This window comes from Myotis lucifugus, unplaced genomic scaffold (genome assembly GCF_000147115.1).
Source record: "Myotis lucifugus unplaced genomic scaffold, Myoluc2.0 scaffold_105, whole genome shotgun sequence".
Lineage (NCBI taxonomy): Eukaryota > Metazoa > Chordata > Mammalia > Chiroptera > Vespertilionidae > Myotis > Myotis lucifugus.
Window position 1 is genome coordinate 1,117,927 of NW_005871153.1, and position 19,263 is coordinate 1,137,189.

Consider the following 19,263-nt stretch of genomic DNA (forward strand, 5'->3'; position numbering starts at 1 on the left):
TTGATGCAATGGGACATGAGGAAGACTTCTGGTATGCTGTAAATGTTTTCTTTTTGATTGTTGTTGTTAATCCTCACCCAAGGATATTTTCTATTGATTTTTTAGAGAGAGTGGAAGGGAGGGGGAGAGACAGAGAGAAACATTGGTGTGAGAGACACCTTGATTGGTTGCCTCCCACATGCACCTGGACTAACTGGGGCCAGGGGTCAAGCCTGCAACTGAGGGATGTGCCCTTGACTAGAATTGAACCTGGGACCCTTCAGTCCGCAAGCCAATTCTCTATCCACTGAGCCAAACTGGCCAGGGCTGTAAATGTTTTCTGTTTCTCTATCTGAGTGCTGGTTACAGGAGCATATATATGTACATATTCATCAAACTACTTAATATTTATGTTATTTATATATTAGTGTTATTTATGTTATTGATATTTATGTTATTACTGAATTTAAAAATGAGCAAGAGGGCCTTTTCAGTGTCTGGATAAGAGAAGTTGCAATGAAAAGGAAAGGAATAAAAGGTCGATAGAAAATTCTGAAGGGTAAGGAATGTCATCAGACATTTCTTTGATTGAGAACACTAAATATTAGTTGAGAAGGGTGCAATGTCTTCAAAACTCTAAAACATAATAATGTGAATCTAATATTCTATACCTAGCCAACCAAGCATTTGAATATAGGGAAAGAATTACCTAGTCTTTCTGAAAGAGTTACTCAAGAATGTACTTTAGCAAAATAAAATGAGAGATGTACCAGAAATGGGAGAGAAACCAGTACAATATATATTTAAAAGCCATTTAATGTACTTGTTAATAATAAATGAGAATATGGAATTGAAATCTTCAATTGGGCACAAACAGGCTCTGAAGCCACGTTGCCTAGGTTCAACTTGCAATTGTGGCACTCACATAAGTCTACTTAAATTCCCTAAACCTCAGTTCCCCATCTATAAAATGGAAGTATATAATGAATGGTTTCAATATGGGGTGTAGGAGAGGAAGAGAAGTAAGAGAAAGCTTTGCCCTAATAAAAGAAATAGCTTGGCTGTTGTGGTTCAATGGTTGAGCATGAACCTATGAACCAGGAGGTCATGGCTCGATTTCCAGTCAGGGCACATGCCCAGGTTGTGGACTCGATCCCCAGTAGCGGGTGTGCAGTAGGCAGCCAGCCAATCATTCTCTCTCATCATTGATGTTTCTATCCCTCTCTTCCTCTCCCTTCTTCTCTCTGAAATCAATTTTTTTAAATAGCAAGAAATATAGATATTGATTAACTCTACCCTTAGAGAAAGAATCAAGTACGCATATGTATGTTAAAAATATAAGGGTTACCACTGCAAGAACAGAATGTATGTATAACTTCCAAACTTCTACAGTGTGTACCACAAGAATGAGACATCAAGTGGAACATAGATATGGAATTTTTTAGAAAACATGACTCACATCAATCATTCTAAGTTAGAGAGAAATGTCAGTTTGGCTAAAGCTAGCTAAAATGTAATAACATCATTTAGTATTTATCATATTTCTGTTTACATTAATTTGTATAGCAAATTATATTGGTTTTCCTCTTACATAATTATATTAAAATCTTAATTGAAAATAAAATTTTTAAAAATGCAGCTATGCTCGGTCAGCATAGCTCAGTGGTTGAGCATTGACCTATGACCCGGGAGGTCCCAGTTCAATTTCCAGTCGGGGCACATGCCCGTGGCGGGCTCGATCCCCAGTGTGGGGTGTGCAAGAGGCAGCCTGTCAATGATTCTCTCTCATCATTGATATTTCTCTCTCTCTCTCCCCCTCTCCCTTCCTCTCTGAAATCAATAAAAATATATTTTATAAAATAAAATAAAAATCCAGCTATGTGCTGTTATAGAAACCACAGCTAAAACAATATAATCAAAGCAAAAGTAAAGCAGGTTTAGCCCTTGCCAAGGTGGCTCGGTTGTGCAGCAAAAGGTTGTGGGTTCGATCCCCAGTCGGGCACATAGAAGAATCAACCAATGAATGCATAAATAAGTGGAACAATAAATTGATGTTTCTGCCTCTCCCTTCCTCCATCCCTCCCTGTCTCATTAATAAATAAAAAAAATTAAAAAACACTGACAGGAAAATAATAGAATTGTTCAATAAAACCAAAAGGATAACTACAGAAATAAAGGAACATTATATTTTATTTTATTTTATAAGTTTGATTTTTTGTTTTGTTTTTAATCCTCACCCGAGAATATTTTTTCATTGATTTTTAGAGAGAGTGGAAGAGAGAGAGAAAGACAGAGAGAAAATATTAGTGTGAGAGAAACACATAGATTGGTTGCCTCCTGCACACACCCTGACCAGGGCCCAGGCTGGGGAGGAACCTGCAACAGAGGTACATGCCCTTGACCGGAATCGAACCTGGGACCCTTCAGTCTGCAGACTGACGCTCTATCCACTGAGCCAAACTGGTTAGGGCTAAAGTAACATTTTAAATTGTAAGAGACTATAGTGCACAGCTTTATACTAATAAATTTGAAATGAATGTTTAGATAAAATGGATTATTTTCTAGGAAGATAGTTACTAAAAATGACTCAGAAAGAGACTTTTTAAAGGGAAGGCATCAATAATCATTAACTGATTGTAATAGTAGCCAAATATCTCCCCTATAGAATGACATCCAGTGCTCGCTCGGCAGCACATATACTAAAATTGGAACGATACAGAGAAGATTAGCATGACCCCTGCTCAAGAATGACAAGCAAATCTGTGAAGCGATTCCATTTTTTTAAATAAATAAAATAATATCCAGACAAGATTGTTTATGACTGAATTTGACTAAAGTTTCAAAGAACAAATAATATATTTTGTTCTATTTATATTTTTAGATTTCAGAGTATAAGAAGATAGAAAGCTCCCCAACTCAAGCTGCCAAGCTAGCATAACTGAGAGCAATACAACAAAGAAACACCAAAAACCAAATCATCTATAGGTTAATTTTGTTTGTGGAATATATAAATACAAAATAAAAATATACAAATAAATTATAAGGTTTAGCCCAAGAATATAAAGATGATTCAACTCAACAAATCTATTAGTATATTTTATCAACATATTGAAAGAGAAAAAATAATATCTCAGTGGATAAAAAAATCCATCTCATAAAGTTGAATACTGTACTCATCCTGGAAATCTATTCCCTTCTGAGGTACACTTATCTGAGTTATCTGTTCTCCCCAGAACTTGCTGAGAGTTGACCCTAGTTGTGGATCCATGGGCTATAGAGGTGATTGTGCTAGGTCTTGAGAGTAAGCATCCTTTTTCAAGGCATCTGCCTCAGATGAAGTTATTATCACAGGATTTTCAGGGAAGAGACAACTGGTCTCAGACACAGGGGTGTGCAGTCTAATTCCACTGGCAAGGCAGTGACTTAGGGTCTCAAGATTGTCAGTATGTATCAGAGTCCAACCAGCTATTCCCATTCCAAGTTTCTGGGTCCCATTCTCTCCCAATGAATGCCCTCAGTTGCTCATGAGAAACATGACATGACTATCTACTCATGTGACTGAAATTCCGTTAAAACCAATAATAGAAAAATGGTGGCCCCGTATCACTACTATTAGTCAACATTACACTTGACATTCTATCTATAAAAGAAACCACAAAATGGAGATAGACGTAAATAATGAAAAGGAAAATATAAAATTGTTACTATTTGCAGTCAATAACATCTTCTACCTAGAAAACAAATCAACTGAAACCATTAAAATGAATATGAGAGGACATAAGGAATCTAAAAGCAATATACCAAAATAGTCTTCCCATACACCATGCACTTAGAGACATGTCCAAGAATGTTCAGCATTGTTTTAACAGAAAAAGTCAGAAACTGACAGAAGAATGGTTAATTAAATGTTGGTATAGCTTGTGTATGGGATATTATACAGCAGTTGTACTGACAAGGAAAACATTAAAGACAAGGTAAGTAAATAAATAAATAGGGTCTACAACAATATACCTAGTATGACCCCATTTACTTTAAAAACATGTAAATAGATACACATAAAAGTATGTCTATTAAAAGAAAAAGATGTGGAAGAAATGTTTTTTAAGAAGGGGAGTGATTAAGAGAGCTTTCACCTTTGAAACTATATATTTCTGTCCTAATTGGTTTTGTTCAGTGGTTAGAGTATTGGCCTGTGGACTGACGGGTCACAGGTTTTATTCCAGTCAAGGGTATCTACCTCAGTTGCAGGCTTGACCCCCAGCCCTGTTCAGGGCCATTCCTGCAGGAGGCAACCAATAGATGTGTTTTTCTCACCTCTCTCTCTCTCTCTCTCTCTCTCTCTCTCTCTCTCTCTCTCCTCCCGACCCCCCACCTCCATCCTCCCTTCCACTCTCTCTAAAAATCAATGGAAAAAAGATCCTCGGATGAGGATTAACAACGAATATATATATATGTAATTTCTGTACTGTTTCATATGTTTCATTAACAAGTATTTATGTACTGCTTGTGTTATTGGGCTGAAGATCTGGGCAACACTGACTTCATCCACCCATCGTTCACTTAATCTACTAGCTCATCTGATTGTTATGCCTGCTGTGTCTAACATTTGAAACAGGTAAAATGATACATAATTCTCTCTTTTTTAAAAATATATTTTATTGACTTTTTACAGAGAGGAAGGGAGAGGGATAGAGAGTTAGAAACATCGATCAGCTGCCTCCTGCACACCTCCCACTGGGGATGTGCCCGCAACCAAAGTACATGCCCTTGACCGGAATCAAACCTGGGACCCTTCAGTCCACAGGCCGACGCTCTATCCGCTGAGCCAAACTGGTCAGGGCAATACATAATTCTTAAATTGCAGGTTACAGGACCCTGATTCTAATAACCTACCAGATATTTTTTCAGTAAAGGTTTGTGATATAGCATCTAGTAATTCTTCAACTACAATTTTGGAATTCTTTACTGAAAATTCATTAGCTTTCTCAAAATCAGGCTGTAACATGGAAATTTTTTCCGTATTGATCCAACAGATATTCAGCTTGGTTTGTTGTTAGAATCAGAAATACTAATTAAAACCCTATGATTCACACAAGAAGAAATAAAAAGAGTAAATAAATATATAGAAAAATGGTCAAGTCTATCAGTAAGAAAAAAATGCAAAATAAAACAGCTCGTTAACAGACTTTTAATAATATCTAAAATGGTTAGTGCTGTGGAGGATACTTGATATTAGTGCCTGGATATACTGCTGATGGCAGTGTAAACTACAAAGTATTAGCAATATTATCAAGTCACAAAATACCAGTCTCTCTGACATCATAATCTCATGCTTGAGATTTATTTTGGGTAAATAATTGCAATGAAGAAAAACAGTCATTTGGACAAAGCTTTCATTACTGCATTATTTATAATAACAAAACTTTAGAAATAACCTAAATATCTAAAATAAAGGGTAACAAGTAAACTATGGCATAACCATTCAATGGAAAATTATAAAACTATTTTTAATTATTTTATAAAGAGACTGGTAACATGAAAAAATGGGTTAAACAATTGGCAATTTAAAAAAATCTTCCCTCAACCAAGAATGTTATTTTTATAATTTTAAAAAGTCATACTTTAAAATTATGACAATGAAACAATATAGGAATGAGAAAAGTTTCTCAGGTATTCAAATTACAGCTTTATAAAATATTTATTCAGATGAATAAATTTATTTTGTTTTGATGTATGGGAAATACATGTTTTTTTAAAAAATTTTAATACATTTTTATTGATTTCAGAGAGGAAGGGAGAGGGAGAGAGAGATAGAAACATCAATGATGAGAGAGAATCATTGGTCAGCTGCCTCTTGCACACTTCCTTACTGGAGTTCTAGCCCGCAACCTGGGCATGTTTCCTGACCAGGAATCAAACCATGACCTCCTGGTTCATAGGTCAATGCTCAACCACTAGCCACACCAGCCGGACTCAGATGAATAACTTTAAAAGATAACATGGGCTATAGCTCATTCATTAAGCTGGTAGAATTAAGATTGATTTTTTTCCCTTCAAAAAATGTTTGGCTGTCCTTGGTATTTTGTAAGTGAAACACAAACATGTCAGAGGATAAAATAGTTTTGGTGACCCACCTGCTGCTCCCTTCGAAGGAATATTTCAATCTCCATATGAATCTGGTTTTCTTCTTCAGTTCTCAGCCTTAGTTTCTGTGAGAACAATAAACCGCGTCAGGAGTTCTTCCCAGCAGGGCTGCTGGGTTGGAAATGAGAACTTCTCAAAATTAGAGGTGTAGCTGAGGCAGAAGCACAGGACCCTGTGGTATCGCTCCGGAGCCACAATTCTGCTCCTTTCAACTTGCTTAGTGTTTGTTCACCAACCACTGAGCTGTGTGTCAGGCACCGTGCTGGATGTGTGAGTAACCAGAACAAAAGGACCATAATCCTGTTGTCTGGAAAGTGATGTCAATTTAAGGAGAGAAACGATGCTTCGAGGGCACAGGTTCTTAGGCCTAGAAAAGGGAAGTCCAGGGTGCAAGAAAAAGTTTTCTATCACAGACGTAAGCCACCTGGGTAGTGAGCTTCAAATAAGCAGGGAGCTCAGAAGAAAGGAGTCCTGACACACACTCTACTGCTTGCTCCTTGTCGCCTACCTGTTGTTCTTTTAGCCATTCAGCATTCCTTTTTAAGTTTTATGAACTTCAGATCTCTAGATTGTGTATTTCTTAGTGGAGGGATAAAAGGTACTGGTTGACCTGGCCGGTGTGGCTCAGTGGTTGAGTGTCAACCCAGGAACCAAGAGTTGGTGGTTTGATTCCGTCAGGGCACATGCCTGGGTTGCGGCTCAGTCCTTAGAAGGGAGTGTGCAGGAGGCAACCGATCAATGATGTTGCTATCTCTTTCCCTTTCTCTCTCTAAAAATCAATAAAAACATTTATTTTTAAATACTTAAAGAAAAAAAGGTACTGGTTGAGTGAGGAAAGCAGCAGCAAAATCCTGCAGTTACTGCGTACCTTGTTTTATTCTCTTCTGAGAATTGCCAGGAGATATGGCAAGTGGTTTTATAAAAGAAAGTGGCCAAGGGAAGAAAGTACAACCAGTTTTCAGTCATTACAAAACAACAGGAGATACAGGCTCTCCAGCCCATCAGAGACTCTCCTGGCAAATATGCAAGTCCTCCTTCTGTTCTCATTTTTAACCTCAAACGTTAGGGCTACAGAAGAGAGAAAACAAATCATGAGGATCTCCCTCTCGCTCCTGCGTTAGCTGAGGCAAGTGAGGAGGGACAGCAGTGCCATCTACCTGGCCCCTGCCTGTGAGCAGCGATTACCTCAATCTCTTCCAGCAGGAGCTCCTCTGTTCTGTTACATTTTTTCTGGGTCTGAGAAATCTGCAGCTCAGTGTTTTTCTTCATAAAGCGATTCTCCATGTTAGTTTTTGCCTTCAGCTCTTGCAACTGGTCCTTGAGGTGAGCAATATATTCATTCCGATTCTGTAGAGGTAAGACCAGGTTTGTGAATTAAAATACATTCTACCTCCATTCAGTTCAGCCAGTGGTTTTAAGCTTACCTTATGTATGTATATAACAACAAGGAACTGAATCTATTTTTCTGCTATCACGCTATGGGAAGTTTAGCCAGTAATCGTGGATAGTATAAGTGAAAAGGAAAGATAGGTAGTTCTAAACATCAGGACTGTGAGATTCTTTCTGAGACACACTATTTGGGTACTCTGTATCCACAAGAATTTCCCATTGTGCGCTCTCTCTCTCTCTCTCTCTCTCTCTCTCTCTCTGTCTTTCTTGATAGATAGATAGATAGATAGATATAAATTTAGATATATATCCTCCTGCACGCTCGCATGCACGCACGCCCACGCGTGTGTATATATATATATATATATTATTCTTACTAAAAAGAAAAAGGTTTTATTGATTTATTTTTGAGAGAGAGAGGAAGGGAGAGGGAGAGAGAGACATGAATCAAGCCCACAACCTAGGCATGTGCCCTGATCGGGTATCAAACTGGTGACCTCTCGGTGCACAGGATGATGCTCAACAAACTGAGCCACACCAACCAGGGCTCCATTGCTATCTCTTTTTGGTAGAAAGAGCACTAGTCTAATGGTCAAAAGACCTGCCACTCTTCCCCCCAAGCCCTCAGCTGTGTGAACTTGGCCAATGAGTTGAGCTCTCCAAGACTTACCTTCTGTAAAATAGAAAATTAACATCTACCCTGCCTGAAATATCTCATGAAGTGACTATAAGGACTGAGAATATGTATGAAAACTGTTTGCAGGTTACAAAGCAGTTGGCAATTTTAAGGTCTCAATATTTATTTTAAAGTATTTATTCAATACCACACTAAATAAATAGTAGAGATCTTACTAGACATAGTCCTTGACATCATAAAGCTTACAATCTTTTGGTAGACAAGTGGTTAAAGGAAACAAACAAATATGTGTAAACTATTTTAAAGGTGCAAAATGCTATGAAAGAATAGGGCAACTGGCCGGAGAAACTAAGAAGGAAGACCTATACTAGAATGGATTGTCTAAAAAGGATTCTCTGAGAAAGGAATGTTAAATCTGACACCTGATGGATAAGTATGTCTGTCACATGAAAAGTGGTGTCAAGGAGAAGTCTAAGGAAAAGGAAATAAGCATGCCAAGACCTGAGGCAGCAAACACCTAGATGTATTCCAGGGACCGAAAGAACATTCTGGAGGCTCTAGTCCAGTGAGTTGACAGTGGGACAAGATGAGGTTGGAGAGGCAAGTAAGAATAAGACCTGCAGGACCTCAGAGGCATATTATAAAGTCTGAATTCTATTCCGGGTGCCATTGGAAGCCTTGAAAGAGTTTTAGTCAGGGTGGTAACATCTGATTGAAAAAAAAATCAGACGAAGTGTGAGTAATTTCACAGAGAGATAATCAGAGTTAGCCGACAGTACAACAAGCAAGCATACAACTAATAACAAAAATGCATGGCTTTACTCATTGATCTATGTTTCCCCAATTATCAACCAACTTTAATCTTACCATGTAAACTGGGCAGAATTAGTTCTAAGTAAGTATTAGAAGAAGAAACGAAGCAGAAATTGGTCAAGATAATCCATAATGAAAAGCAAATCCAGTTTAAAGAACCATAAAATTAGTCAGGAAGGAATTCTTCAAGTTGTTTTGCCTAACTTCTTGATATAACTCTGTGGAAGTGTTCCAATTGTATAGCAATTATTCCAACTGTATCAGAGGATTCCAAAGAGTATCTCTGGCAGAGAATATGCTACAAGCCCAGTTGATAATACTTAGTACTTTATAAGTTTTTATGAATTATAGGACTGTGGGCAAAGTACTTAACCTCTCTAAGACTATTTCTCATCTGTAAAATCCTGCCAGTTCCTGGCACAACTTAGGTGCACAATAAATGCTTATTAAATAAATTTTAATATATGACTTTTTTGGCTCAATTTTTCCTTCCCTTCTCTACACTCTCCTCACTTTTCTCCATTCTTCTCCATTTTTCTTCTTTCTTCTCTTCTAGTTCCAACTTGTATGGCAGTCAGTGATAAAGTTTGAATCTGTAGGAAGTCTTGAGTTAAAGTAAAATGTGACGTGTTCACTTCTTCATCAACTGGGATCCTTTAACCTTAATTGCTTAGACTTTCTTCAAGGCCCAGCTTATATATCACTTAAATCCAGAAAACCTTTTCCAAAAACTTCAGTCCACATAAATAATTGTAGTCTTGTTTTTCACAGAATCTAATAGTGTTAAACAGGTAGGTATTCTTTAACCAGTCAACTGCCACGATTTTTTGAATTTAATTAAAAAAGGTCCGCCGCTTGCGTCTATAGACGCTTATGGAGTACAAATGTTAAATAATGTCCATACAAAAATATACTTTCAAAAACTCAAGAGAATGTTCTGGTCAGGTTTCTTTATCAAACTGAACATTAAGTCCTCCAGAGCAACAATATGAGGATCAGAAATGCAGAGTTAAAACTCTAGGAGTTCCTGTCCATGGCAAGCAGAAGGCATTACATTATGTAACTGTGAATAAGGTCATACGACGTTGGTCTGCAGTTACACTGTGCCAAGTCAAAGGCATCTGGTTTTCTTGTTATTACCATGGGCCTCTGATAACCCTGAGTTCCTCTCTATATTTCTGTTCTATACAAATGTATGGCCTTCCATGGCAACAGTGTGGAAACAGAAGAGGAATACTGAATGTATAATATTGACAGGCCAGTGATTGTAAAATCATGACCAAGGCATACATACTAATAATGAACTGAAGCATCATTCTACTTCTTCGTCTTCCTAGTGTGCAAAACAGAGAAGCAGTGGATTGCAGGCCAAATGCCTTGAATTGTATGATTTCCTTTTGAGATTCTCACTAAGAAAAGATCTGCCTTCATCACCACTCACCATCATAACCCTCGTTGTCTACAGTGTCTGGAGCTCTCCCTGCAGTCAGGGTCTGTGGACTGAACAGCGTATTGGTGGGGTTTTGTAGCAGACCAAATTTCACTTCCAAAGCTGCCTTCAGATCTGGACTTTTGGAATTGTTACTTGAATTCAAAGAAGCATGATTTAGTAGTGGAAAGAAGGAGTCGACCGATGAAAGTTAATAAGGCTCTGGTGGCTGCACATTATTGTGAGCCAAAGAATTTTAATGGTAGTGTCTGTTTTCATAATTGAACATAAAGTGGGGACAAGAGTACTGGTTCCTGGAATTTTTGGAAGCTACTGTCTGGAGAAGTTGGAATTTGTCTTACAACTCAGGCTGTCCTCTGTGGTTGGATGGAAAAAGGAAAATGGGAATGTGGCCTATTAAAGTGATAACAGCCACAGAAACAAATACAGTTGTGTGTTAAATTAACATTTGTATTTGTCTGTCTATCACTAAAAATGCTGGCTGATTCTCTAAGAGTCTATGAATGAAGTCTGAGCTAAACGGAGTCTACCGTTACAAGACATAGATGAAACCCAATCAAGACCAAATTCTAAAGTTTCAGACTCCAGTTCCACCCACTTCCACTTGAACTATTTTCTTTCCAATAGTACCAATTTCTGGGGGGGGGGGGGGGGGATAGGGGAGGGGGGTAAGAGATCAACCGAAGGACTTGTATGCATGCATATAAGCATAACCAATGGACAAAAGACACTGGGGGATAGGGGAGGCCGGGGAAAGGTCAAGGGGGGGAAAAAAGAGACATATGTAATACTCTTTGTAATACTTTAAGCAATAAAACAAAATTTAAAAATAAAAATAAATAATAAATAAAATAGTACCAATTTCCTTTTTTCTTTCCTTTTGTAATAAAGTTTCCACACACCTCACTGTCTTGGCTGATCTCTTCTAAGTAAACTCCTCCTTAAATGTGATGCCTAAAACTGTACACATTATTCTAGCTGTCTAACCACAATAGAAGACAGGGGAATGGTTTTTCCCTGTTGGATCAAAACCCACAGTGCCACATTTCAGTAACCAAAACAAAGAGAAAGCACTCCAAATGCTTTCAGAATGTATGGTAATATGTTGTCATATTGTGAAGACTCTGGTGACAAGAAGGAAGACGGAAGAAGGAAGAAGGAAGAACTATGAAAGGAAGACAGAGAAGTTTAAAGAGACAGGGGTAGGCAGTCAAGGCTGTTGCTACAACTAGTGGTGAAGCTGGGCCTAAATTCAGATTCTCATGTTACAACCTGGCTAAACCTCTAATGATACTGCTGAACACAAGTTAGGTCTTCACAATGCTCAACTTAGAAGATTCTTCTAGGGATATTAGTTTCACATTTGCTTCTTTTTGGAATCAGTTCAAAATTCTAATAATCAACAGGATCTTTAATTCTAATGTCTATTATTTATCACATACCAGCTTTGAGTTGCTTGCAAATTTAGTAAGCATGCTTTCTATATCTTCATTTAATTCCTGAATCCATTTTGGACCACAGAGATCATTAGAGTATCTCAACGTATTCTCTTTGTTACTCTCTCAACCTGGCCCCCCAAAAAGAAATTAGTCATCAAAGTGTGCAAAAAGCTGAGGGGTCTGCCCTGGCCGAGTGACTTAGTTGGAGCGTCGTCCTGTACACCAAAAAGGTTGCGGGTTCGGTTCCCAGTCAAGGCACATACCTAGGTTGTGGTTTAGTCCCCGGTCGGGGTGAGCAGCCAATCAATGTTTCTCTCTCACATTGATGTTTTTGTTGTTTTTTTCCCTCTCTCTCTTTTCCTCTCTTTCTAGAATCAGGAAAAACAAAACATATCCACAGGTGAGGATTTGTTTTAAAAAAGGTGAGGGGCTTGAGTGAAGAAAAGAGCCAGGTAACATGCGAAGTAGTAATAGGGTGGCTAGAGAAAAAACAAGTATGGCTTGAAGGGTGGAGTCATTCAGGCCTGTTTTAGGATATCATGCAAAGTTTCCAGGATAGCATTGAGTGTCCCAAAGTACAGTGACCATGGATGAAAATGGGGTTGCTGGCCCTGGCCAGTTTGGCTCAGTGGATGGAGCGTCGGCCTGCGGACTGAAGGGTCCCAGGTTCGATTCTGGTCAAGGGCACATACCTTGGTTGCGGGCACATCCCCAGTGGGGAGTGTGTGGGAGGCAGCTGATTGATGTTTCTCTCTCATTGATGTTTCTAACTCTCTATCCCTCTCCCTTCCTCTCTGTAAAAAATCAATAAAATATATTAAAAAAAAAAAAAAGAAAATGGGGTTGCTGAATGGAGAACAAATGGGTGAGGGATTCTTAGTGCTGCAGTTGACTTATTAGTGGTCGGCAAACTGCGGCTCTTTGGCCCCTGGAGTGTGGCTCTTCCACAAAATACCACGTGCGGGCGTGCACGTACAGTGCGATTGAAACTTCGTGGCCCATGTGCAGAAATCGGTATTTTGTGGAAGAGCCACACTCAAGAGGCCAAAGAGCCGCATGTGGCTCGCGAGCCGCAGTTTGCTGACCACTGATAGGGTTACCCACAGACCCGTGATGGTGAACCTATGACACGCGTGTCAGAGGTGACACGCAAACTCATTTTTTTGGTTGATTTTTCTTTGTTAAATGGCATTTAAATATATAAAATAAATATCAAAAATATAAATCTTTTTTTTTTTTACTATGGTTGCAAATATCAAAAAATTTCTATATGTGACACAGCACCAGAGTTAAGTTAGGGTTTTCCAAAATGCTGACACGCCAAGCTCAAAAGTTTCGCCATCACTGGTCTAGACATTCACGTGAACCCAATTCTAAGGGGAAAATGTCATGATTAGCCCCTGCTAAGGAGGAGGTACAGAATGCCTTCCATCCAGCACTAGAATACATGTAAGGCACTAGCAGAGTCAAAGGGCAAGAGTTTGTACTCAAAGTCACTGAGCACCACTGGGAAGGTCCTCTTACCATTGCAATAAGGTTATAGGGTTCCAGGACATCCAGCTTCATGCCCTTTGACTCTTTGGGAAGCAATTTGTTCAGAAGACTTAAAGATAGTATGTACGTTGGAATAAAGTCTAGTGGCCTTTTTTAGACAATTCTTCCTAATATATTTTTAAATATTCGTCTAACTTCCATGCAGAGAATAGTGACAATTCCCTGATATGAAGCATAAGCTTGTCCAAATAGCTAGGTAATGATAAGCTGAAATTAGGCCATCCTTTTAAACTCCCTAAACTGCTAATAGTGTTCGTCATTCTAGTAGAACTAATTTCTAACTGCCTAAGTGGTAGCCCAAACATTACTTTGTAAGTCAATTGCTTAAAACTTGGATGCATTTTCTTATAGAGGTAAATTAGATATAAGGTTAGGTCCTAATAACCATAAAAACTCAGTAAATCCACTCTGTATCTATCCTATCTAAAAATAGACAAACATGGTAATTAACCATACCTCCGACACGCTTCCCATTGGTTAATCGGGGCGATATGCAAATTAACTGCCAACCAAGATGGCGGCCGGCAGCCAGGCAGCTGAAGCGAACAGGAGGCTTGCTTGCTCCAGTGATGGAGGAAGCCAAGGTTCCCCGCCTACCACTGCCGGCCTCTGAGCTGCACTCTAAGAAACAATGTTGCAATTATAGAAGCTAAACAAATCCCAGAAACCTGCTTTCAGCCAGCCGGGCCTCAGAGCTGGAGCTGCAACAGTGTTTCAATTATAGAAGCCAAACAAACCCAGATACCTGCTTTCAGCAGCTGAGGTCTCAGAGCTGGAGCCGTGCCTCAGAGCTAAAGCCGGCTCTCAGTTCCAGTGACAGCCATAGAAGGTAAATAAATCCCAGAATAAAAGAAAAAAAAGGAGAGGTTGGGAGCTTCAGTCACCCGCCAGCCTGAAAATGGCCCTCAGCCCCTCACCCAGACTGGCCCGGCACCCCAGTGGGGACCCCCACCCTGAAGGGGGTGTGACCAGCTGCAAACAGCCATCATCCCCTCATCCAGGCTGGCCAGGCACCCAAGCGGGACCCCCACCCTGATCCGGGACACCCTTCAGGGCAAACTAGCCGGCCCCCACCCGTGCACCAGGCCTCTATCCTATATAGTAAAAGGGTAATATGCAAACTGACCCTAACAGCAGAACAACTGGGAATGAGCGGTCACTATGACACACACTGACCACCAGGGGGCAGACGCTCAATGCAGGAGCTGCCCTCTGGTGGTCAGGGTGCTCTCACATGGGAGGAGCTCTGCTCAGCCACAAGCCAGGCTGATGGCTGCCAGTACAGCGGTGGTGGTGGGAGCCTCTCCTGCCTCCTCAGCAGTGCTAAGGATGTCCGACTGCAGTTTAGGCCTGCTCCCCGCTGGCAAGTGGACATCCGCTGAGGGCTGCCGGGCTGCCAGAGGGATGTCTGATTGCCATCTTAGGCCCAATCTTCCGGGAGCGGGCCTAAGCCAGCAGGTGATCATCCCCTGAGGGGTCCCAGACTGCGAGAGGGCACAGGCTGGGCTGAGGGAACCCCCGCCCCCCCAAATGCACAAATTTTTGTGCACCGGGCCTCTAGTATATATATAAAAGCCTAAGCGATTTTTATGACTGAATGACCAGAACAACCAGAATGACCGGTTGGCCAGTCTCTATGGCATGCACTGACCACCAGGGGGCAGATGCTCAATGCAGGAGCTGCCCCCTGGTAGTCAGTGTGCTCCCACAGCCAACCTCCAACGGCTGGCCAAACTCCTCGGGCCCCTCCCCCCTGGCCAGCTGGCCAACCTCCCAGAGCCCCTCCCCCCAGCCGGCCGGCCCCAATCAGCCCCAATCAGGACTGGGCGAGATGCCCTGATTGGCCCAATTGCCAGCCAGGCCGAGGGACCCCACCCATGCATGAATTCATGCACTGGGCCTCTAGTTTAAAATACAATATAAATGGCCCTCCCTGGCCCGATAGCTCAGTTGGTTGGAGTGTCATCCTGCTATGCCAAGGTTATGAGTTCAATCTCTGGTCAGGAAACATATAAGAATCAGCCAATGAATGCATGAATAAGTGGGACAACTAATTGATGTTTCTCTCTCTCTCTCTCTCCCTCTCTCTCTCTCTCTTTATTCAATAAATAAATAAATTTTTAAAAATACACTACATATGTCATTATAAACCCTAACCATCATGTATAAGAAGGTTCGTAATGTGCTTGATGTCCTACCAAGGACTATAGTCTCCCATCTGGTATGCTGGAATGAGACTGCCTGAGATAAGGTCTCGTATAGGGAAGGAGTAAGTGGGATGGTTGGGTGGAATGGGAGGGGTAAGGCTGACTGAGAGCTCCAGAAGGTTGGGGTCTCCCAGAGTTCTATTCTGGACATACTTGTACATCTCAGACCAACTCTCTAGTTACTCTCTTCAGGAGAAACAGCAACTTTTCATACAAAACTTGGCTTAAGAAAAATGGCTTCTATACCGCAGTTTTAGCTCAGTAACTTTTGGTGTTGCCCAGGAAATTCTTACCTGTACTTCAACTTGCCGTTCTCTTTTGACATTATGAAGCTCTTTTTGAAGAGATTTTATTCGTTTTCTTCCTTTTTCCTCCCTAGAAGAAGTAAGAATGATTTGTGTTTAGAGCAGTGTTTCTCAAACTTCAATGTGCACAAGGATCACCTGGATGTTAAAAAACAGATTCCTGGGCTCTCCCCGAGATTTTTATTTCAGTAGGTCTGGGGTGGGGCCCTGGAATCTGCATTTCTAACAAGTTCCCAGGTGATGTTCATCATGCTGGTCCATGGAGCACACTTTCAGTGACACGTTTTTTAAAAAACATTTTAAAAAATGTTATTGATTTTAGAGACAGAGAGGAAGGAAGGAAGGGAGGGAGGGAGGGGAGGGAGGAGGAGAAGGGGGTGAGAAACATCAATTTCACCCACCTGTGCTTTCATTGGTTGACTCTTGTATGTGCCCTGGCTGGAGATCAAACCCCCAACCGTGGCGTATCAGGACACTGCTCTAATGAACTGAGCTACCCAGTCAGGGCTCAGTGATACTTTTTAAAAGACTGATTTATTTTACTAATTTGAAGGAGGATTTTTTTTGGCTTATCAGTGTTGTATCTAAAATTGTTGCTGCTGAATTACTTATTCTAAGTTCAAGCTCTTAGTTAAGGTGATAACCACCACATCTCTATCATACAGGCACATTCTCACCATGCAAATATCTTGTTTCCCAAGCACCTTTTACCTAATGTTTTCAGTACCATTGCTAACATTTGACTGAATCATTATTCAGTATAAAAAGTTGCAAAAGTGGTGAATTTGTAATTTTATCATTCCTTCTCCATTTATGAACTGGCATTCTTCTGTTTAAAAATAAAAGCTTCCCTTTTTCTTCCCACCCACCCCCCAAAAATAAAATAAAATAGCTACTGCTGAGAAAACTAAGAGGAGAAGATACAGGAAGAGGATAAAAAGAATCTTTTCTACTCTGAGCACTTCACATATTCTTACCTTGCAATAACCTTATGAGTAGTCTCTATCATTATCCCTATTTGACAAATGAGGGTAATAGAGAGCTGAGGTAACGCTGTGGTGGACATGAGAATGTGCCTCGCAGACCTCCAACTACAGGGAGTGTAAGCAAACATAGTTCAAGGCTCTGAGATCCTTCACTCTGTGTGTTCTGAGGCCTCACACTCCACCGACTGCTCCCAGCCAATTTTTAAATCTGGCGGGGATAAAGGGCAGGCCCTTCCTGAGAGACCAGGGCTTTTCTTATGGTTGACTTTGGCTCAAGGGCTCCCTGATGACCTTACCCAACATTCTTACACCGCAGGCGGTCTCTTCCAGCCAACCTCCCCTCTCCTTCACTTGGGATCAGTCCAGCATTGGGTCTGAAGGCTCCCTTCCATTTTCTTTAACTCAAGTGACTAATCTCATCTTGGCATCCATCTCTCAGAAGACACAGACCTCACACTCTTATGAACAGTAAACGGCACAGCAGGATTCAAACTCAGTACTTAAGTTTAAAACAAGCAAACAAAATAATAAAACAACATAAAGATAAACAAAACTAAACAACTGCCTTAGCTCGCTCGGGCTGCTATAACAAAAATATCAGAGGAGCCTGATTAGTTCAAGGAAAGAGTCTTTGTTAATACCATACAATTCATCCTTTTAAACAGTACAATTTAGTGGTTTTGGGTTTATTCACAGTTGTGCAACCATCACCACTATCTAATTCCAGAACATTTTCATCATCCACCAAAAGAAACCCTGTACTCATTTGCACTCACTCTCTATCCCTCACCCCTCAGTCCTCTAGTTATGAAACTTCTTTTGGGGGGAGTGAGGGGTGGAGGTGGGGGCGGGGAAGATCAAGGCCTAATAGAGAAGGAGGCTCTGAGGAGCCTTCTGTGTATAAGGATGCCATCCCACCCCCTCTCATCCTTGCTGGACCTGCATAACCCAGTTTTAGCAAGAATCCTGCAAAGTCAGTTTAGATCAGCAGTACTCAACCTGTGGGTCGCAACCCCTTTGGGGGTCGAAGGACCCTTTCACAGGGGCCGCCTAAGACCATCGGAAAACACATATATAATTACATATTGTTTTTGTGATTAATCACTATGCTTTAATTATGTTCAATTTGTAACAATGAAATTGGGGGTCACCACAACATGAGGAACTGTATTAGAGGGTCGCGGCATTAGGAAGGTTGAGAACCACTGGTTTAGATAGAATCCCCCACCCTTGTTGACATCTGATCACCCTGGATATTTGCTCAAATTCTTCATTCCCCACCCTTGAGTCTAAGCCCTTGGTCTATCTTCAGCAACAATCCTGTTAAGTTAATTTAGCAAGAATCCCCTACCCTTTATACCTCCTTTTAGGAATTTTCCATCCACTGAACCCCTCACTGTTCTCACTGGCTATACATCCCCAGATGCCTTTGCTGCATTCACAGTTGAGCCCAATCTCTCTCCCCTATTGCTGTAGTTTTGACACCTATTGCAATAGTCTTGGATAAAGTCTTCCTTACCATTTTAACAAGTGTCAGAGTAACTTTTTAACAGTATATAAACTTCTCAATAAAACTCTTTTTAAAAAAAACTAAAGAGAAAATTGTCTAACTCATACCCATCATTAAATTGGATGTGACTTTAAAAGTACCAATCAGCCGAAACCGGTTTGGCTCAGTGGATAGAGCGTCGGCCTGCGGACTGAAGGGTCCCAGGTTCGATTCCGGTCAAGGGCATGTGCCTGGGTTGCGGGTACATCCCCGGTGGGAGATGTGCAGGAGGCAGCTGATCAATGTTTCTCTCTCATCGATGTTTCTGACTCTCTATCTCTCTCCCCTCCTCTCTGTAAAAAAATCAATAAAATATATTAAAAAAAAAAAAGTACCAATCACACAATATTTAAAGTACTAAACACCATTTGTCATTGATTTGCCCAAATCTAGATATGATTTTCCAATTTAAATTAATCTAAATTGATGCCTATCTAACTAGAAGAAAAAATGAAAAGAAATCATTATAATTAATCATATGTAAAATCAATCACTGGCAAACTGTCTACATTGAGTTTTAGACTATTTTCTCCCTCCTATTCAATGATACATATATTTATTATTTTTCTTACTTGATTAGCTTTTTCAAAATTACATTTTCATTATCCACCAAAAGAAATTCTGTACTCATTTGCACTCACTCTTCATCCCTCTCCCCTCAGCCCTCTATTTATGAAACTTCTTTTGGGGGAGTGAGGTGTAGGGGTGTGTGAGGGGAAGGAAGGTCATATACAATTAGTGCACATTGTAATATTTCAAAACAGAATAGAAATATATGAGGAAAAATAGACAATCTGCCATCTCCCTTCTC

General features: G+C 40.4%; 1 protein-coding gene and 1 non-coding gene across 3 annotated transcripts in view; one reads left to right on the forward strand and one right to left on the reverse strand.

Moving 5' to 3' along the window:
- Positions 1-19,263, reverse strand: part of IQCG (IQ motif containing G) — an 85,192-nt gene that overhangs the window by 46,801 nt on the left and 19,128 nt on the right. For both annotated transcript variants that reach the window (XM_023757339.1, XM_023757338.1), the window contains exons 5-7: positions 15,906-15,987; positions 7,309-7,470; positions 6,114-6,188 (exon numbers count right to left, since the gene is read on the reverse strand). In XM_023757339.1, the coding sequence (XP_023613107.1) occupies positions 6,114-6,188; positions 7,309-7,470; positions 15,906-15,987 (319 nt within the window). The remainder of the gene's footprint in view (positions 1-6,113; positions 6,189-7,308; positions 7,471-15,905; positions 15,988-19,263) is intronic.
- Positions 2,656-2,761, forward strand: LOC111826839. The gene has a single exon (XR_002830271.1). It is a non-coding gene; the product is annotated as a U6 spliceosomal RNA (small nuclear RNA).